This window comes from Anarhichas minor, unplaced genomic scaffold (assembly GCF_050575085.1).
Source record: "Anarhichas minor isolate MPS153535 unplaced genomic scaffold, ASM5057508v1 ptg000037l, whole genome shotgun sequence".
NCBI lineage: Eukaryota > Metazoa > Chordata > Actinopteri > Perciformes > Anarhichadidae > Anarhichas > Anarhichas minor.
Window position 1 is genome coordinate 2165268 of NW_027466483.1, and position 5427 is coordinate 2170694.

Sequence of the window (5427 nt, forward strand, 5' to 3'; positions counted from 1 at the left end):
AGCTGTATGGAATTTGGTAGGTATGTGGAACGTGATGGGACGCACAAAATCTCCTCTTGGAGTTATTCACTAAACCAAACAGGAAGTCAGCAATTTTGAATTTGATGACGTTTTTTGACCGTTTCAAGGCGTCATACTTTAACGAACTCCTCCCAGAGATTTAACCCGATTGACTTCAGATTTGGTCAGTATGTTCTTGAAACCTTGGCATTTAAAAGTTACTCAAAGCTCCAAATCTCTCATATGTCATAAAATCCTGACTCGTAACACATCTATATGACAATTTAGAATCATAGTAATAGCGCCACCTAGTGGCAACAGGAAGTTATAGGTTGTGTACTTTGACATCCTGCTCCTCACAGATTAATCAGATCCCTCTCAAATGTTGTCAGAAAAGCCTTAAGACCTTGATTGTGAAGATTGCAAGAAGTTTTTATCCTTCGCCATGAACAAATAAACTGATATAACTCGACTCCACATCATCAGATCTTTTCCAGATTTCACATGTTTGATTAGACTCCTAACCCTGAAGACATCTACTAGTCAATTATGTATAATCATTTCATCATCATCATTTCAAGATGGCGGATGCTGGCAAAACTCTTGGCTGCCGCTCCGTACTTGATTGTTAAGTTTTGTTAAATTTTGCTGTTTAAATGGATCCCAACGCTAAAAACCTTTACGATAAAGTTGAGCTGCTTGTTTGCGGCTAGATATTGCCGTCTACCATCCAATCTACTCAAACATGTTCACTGGATTAGCCACACCAGATCAACCTACCGTCTCCTTCTGCCAAAGCTACCTCCGCGCTAGCCCCAGGACTCCCGGGTCTGGTCTACAGCGCTACATCGTCGTCCTGCTACTGGAGCTGTCGGTCTTCCCTGCCTGCTACATCGCTTGCCAACACGAGCGGCCTGCACGAGCACACCTGTTTACCCTGCCGGAATCTTTCCGTCCCGGCGCGGTTAGCAGGCTCGGGTTGGTCTTCTCCGCTAGCCACAGCCGCGCACCAGACCTCCATTTTCTGGGCAGGATCGTCCGGCTAACAGGCTGGTAGCCCCTCCAGGCCACCACTCCTTCCTCACCGGACTGCTGCCGTTTTGCCGCTGTTATGCTGTGGATCATCCCGTTGATACTCCTGGGTCTCACATCGCTTCTCCTCTCACGGACAGCCGGCTCTTGGTCACCAGCTAATGCTAGCTTATCGCTAGCGCTTCCCAACCGGACCATGCCGCCGCTGTACTCCACGTCAGATCTTCACAACTTCAACAACCACCTGCGTCCGGACTGCATGGACATTCTCAAAGAACATGGAATACTTCGCCGAGGCCATCCTTCACACAGAGGTTCTGGCCGCATGTTCACTTACAACTTCACGTCCCCAAACTCCATCCCATCCCTCTGGTCCTGTCGCACCCGAACGTCCTTGTTACGTCACCACAACAAACAATACGTGAATCCGTCCAATCTCCGTCCCCTTTCTCAGTCCTCACAGCCTATCACAAAGCAACGTCACCTGAAACTGGCTTTGCTCAACACTCGCTCACTCAACAACAAAAGCCTCATTCTGAATGAATTCATAACGGACAGTAACCTTGATTTCCTCTGCCTCACTGAAACATGGCATAAACCCCTGGACTATTTCTCACTAAACCAGACCACTCCCACAGGATTCACATACATTGACAAACCTCGTCCTGAGGGGCGGAGAGGTGGTGTTGCTGCTGTTTACAGGAAGGACATTAAAACAACCACCATTCCCATTCCTGCCGTTCATTCTTTTGAACACCTTGCCTTCAAACTCTCTGGTCCCACTCCTTTGGTTACTGCTGTAATCTACCGTCCCCCCAAGCCAAATCCCTCCTTTCTCTCTGACTTTTCAGATTTTGTGACTCAGCTATGTGCCATCTCACCTTCCGTTCTCCTCCTAGGTGATTTTAACATCCACATTGATAACACTGACTGTAAATCTACGACAGAATTCCTGGAACTACTACAATGCTTCAACTTCACACAACATATCAACTTCCCCACCCACAGCCGAGGTCACATCCTGGATCTGGTCTGCTCCACTGGTTTCACAATACCGCAACTCTCCAGCCTCAACCTCAACATCTCTGACCACCTGGCTATCACCATGGACATTGACATCCCTATCCCCATCCCAAAAGCTAAGCGCAACATATCCTTCAGAAATCTCAAATCTATCTCCCCCACAACTCTTTCAGCCTCTCTTGCCAGTACCATGTCTGCCTCCCCTGCCCCGCTGTCTGATAATCCCTCCGATCTTGTAAACTACTACAATGACACACTCTCCTCCTGTCTTGATCAACTGGCTCCTATGAAAACCAAAACTGTCTCATTCACACACTCGGCTCCCTGGTACACTCCTGAACTCCACCAGATGAAATCTCGAAAGCGCCAGCTTGAAAGACTCTGCAAGAAAACCGGTTTAACAGTCCATCTCCAAGCCCTCTCCGACTACCTTCAACAATACAAAGACGCTCTCATTTCAGGCCGGTCCACCTACTACTCACACCTCATACACTCTGGCTCCTCTAACCCAAAGGCTCTCTTCTCCACAATAAACAAGCTTCTCAAACCCAAGGACAACACCTCCACATCCTTCACAGTGAACAAATGCAACTCTTTTCTTTCATTTTTCCAAACACAAATTGACACCATTTACAGCAACCTAAACACCTCCCCCGCCTTTTCCATCTCTCCACCTGCCCCCCCCTCCTCAGCCCCTTTCTCAGTTCTCCCTTGTGTCCCCATTGGAGATGCCTAACTTCACAACTGGAATGAGAAGCCCCATCTGCATCCTGGATCCCATACCATCTAATCTGGTCAAGGACTGTCTCCCAGCCATCTCACCACTTATCACAGTCATCATTAACTCCTCCCTCAGCTCCGGCGCAGTCCCCGACACACTTAAACTGGCTGCTGTCACCCCCATCCTCAAAAAACCTGGACTTGACCCTGACACCATGAGCAATTTCCGTCCCATTTCCAATCTTCCCTTTCTGTCAAAAATACTGGAACGCATTGTCGCCACACAACTCAAAGCCCACCTCATCTCCAACGATCTGTTCGAGCCATTTCAATCTGGTTTCCGTTTACAGCGCAGCACTGAAACAGCCCTCCTCAAAGTCACCAACGACCTCCTCCTCTCCTCCGACGCTGGTCACCTCAACATTCTCATCCTCCTCGACCTCACTGCAGCTTTTGACACCATCAACCACAACATCCTTCTCTCCCGCCTCGAATCCTCCCTCAACATCACCGGAACTGCTCTCTCCTGGATTAAATCATATCTCACAAACAGACAACAGTTCATCAGTATCAACAACTGCACCTCCTCCACTGTTCCTCTGTCTCAAGGCGTCCCCCAGGGTTCGGTGCTTGGTCCTCTTCTGTTCATCCTCTACTTGCTCCCTCTTGGTAACATCATCCGTCAACATGGTCTTCACTTTCACTGCTACGCCGTTGATGTCCAGCTCTACATCTCCACAAAGGCCATTACCACTGCTACTCACTCCACTCTCACCAGCTGCCTCACTGACATTAAATCATGGATGCAAACCAACTTCCTCAAACTGAACTGTGATAAATCTGACATGATCATCATCGGTCCCAAATCCCTCACCAAAACCAGTCACAACTTCTGCCTCACCATCGACAACTCCACTCTGTCTCCCTCCCCACACATCCGCAACCTTGGAGTCATGTTCGACAGCAACCTCTCCTTTGAACACCACGTCAAACAAATCACCAGAACTGCCTTTTTTCACTTAAAAAACATAGCCCGTCTCCGCCCATCACTCTCCTCATCTGCTGCTGAAACTCTGATCCACGCCTTCATCACCTCAAGAATTGACTACTGCAACAGCATTCTCCACGGCACATCATCCAAAATCCTAAATAAACTCCAGTACATCCAGAACTCTGCTGCTCGCCTGCTCACCCACACCCGCTCCCGCGACCATATCACCCCTGTTCTTCAGAACCTCCACTGGCTCCCCGTCCCACAACGGATCCAATACAAAATCCTTCTCACTCATAAAGCCCTCCATAATCAGGCCCCTTCCTACCTCACCGACCTGCTTCACCACCACACTCCATCCCGTCGGCTCCGCTCCTCTGATGCCAACCTCCTGTCTCTTCCACTCAGGACCAAGCACCGGACATGGGGTGACAGAGCCTTCGCCATATCTGCCCCCTCCCTCTGGAACTCTCTCCCCAAACACATCCGAGACTGCACTGAACTTTCCATATTCAAATCACAGATCAAAACCCACCTGTTCAAAACTGCTTTTAATATGTGACCACTATTGTGTATTTTATGTTTTTAGTGTATTGCTTTTATATGTGATGATTTTAATGTAAAGTGTCTGAGTTTTATGAAAAGCGCTTTATAAATAAAATGTATTATTATTAATAATAGTCATAGCGCCACCTACTGGTAACAGTCAGTTGAAGTCTCTATACTTTGGCTTGTTTCTCTTAGTAGGTAAATCAAATCAATATCAAATTAGTTCCACACAAATATAAGAAGTTCATAATGCCAGTTCATTAAGCTTTTGATGTTTCGTGGAACGCCGTTGCCGTGGTCTTCACCATGTCTTCACCATGAAAAACAAAGGTGCTTTTGAGAGGCTAAAAATGCTCGAAACATACGCAAACTTGGCACACAGATTACAAGCCCAAAATGTAGTTATATAATATGATTGTATTAGTTCAGAGTGGCAAATCGGCTCAATAGCGCCCCCAACAAAATTTCAACGAAGCAGCCCTCGCAGTACGTTTCACATAAATGTATACAATTTGGTAGGCTCATAAATCACATTTGGACTTAAAAAAACGTCTCTTGGAGCCATGCTCTAAACCCAACCGGAAGTCAGCCATTTTTAATTTTGTATGAATTTCTAGTGTCGTTTTTGCCATGTCCAGGCGCTGTACTTTAATGAACTCCTCCTAGGAAAATAATCGAATCAACTTCAAATTTGGTCAGTACAATCTAAAGACCTTTGTGATGAAAAGATACTCAAAGCTTGTTGTTTCGTGAAAAGACGTTGCCGTGGCGACGCATTCTTCGACATAAAAAATGAAGGTGTTTTTGAGGGGCTAAAAATGCTCAAAACATAATCAAACTTGTCACACACATTTAAAATCCTGAATGTAGTTATCAGATGTGAGTTTAATGCTTCAGAGTGGCAAGTCGGCTCAATAGCGCCCCCTACAATATTTCGACGATGCAGCCCTCACACCTAAATGTGAGGGCTGAATTTTGTATGAATTTGACATGTTTTTTTTGCAATTTCCAGGCGCTCTACTTTAACGAACTCCTCCTAGGGAATTAATCAGATCAGTGTAGAATTTGGTCAGAACAATCTAAAGACCTTAGTGATTAAAAGTTACTAAAAG

The 5427-nt window shown here is 46.4% G+C and overlaps 1 protein-coding gene across 1 annotated transcript; it reads left to right on the forward strand.

Moving 5' to 3' along the window:
* Nucleotides 1-1228: 1228 nt before the first annotated feature.
* On the forward strand, nucleotides 1229-4328 carry LOC142966290 (uncharacterized). Its single transcript, XM_076106977.1, has 3 exons — nucleotides 1229-1404; nucleotides 2101-2632; nucleotides 2784-4328. The coding sequence occupies exons 1-3, from the start codon at nucleotides 1229-1231 to the stop codon at nucleotides 4326-4328; spliced, it is 2253 nt and encodes a 750-aa protein (XP_075963092.1).
* The last annotated feature ends 1099 nt before the right edge of the window (nucleotides 4329-5427 follow it).

Bases quoted from the DNA above. Each gene is read 5' to 3' on its own strand.
- LOC142966290 (XM_076106977.1), top strand. From the start codon at position 1,229: ATGCCGCCGCTGTACTCCACGTCAGATCTTCACAACTTCAACAACCAC. The intron at 1,405-2,100 runs GTCCTGTCGCAC...GCAACTCTCCAG, and splicing joins AACTCCATCCCATCCCTCTG to CCTCAACCTCAACATCTCTG. The intron at 2,633-2,783 runs GTGAACAAATGC...TCCCCATTGGAG, and splicing joins ACACCTCCACATCCTTCACA to ATGCCTAACTTCACAACTGG.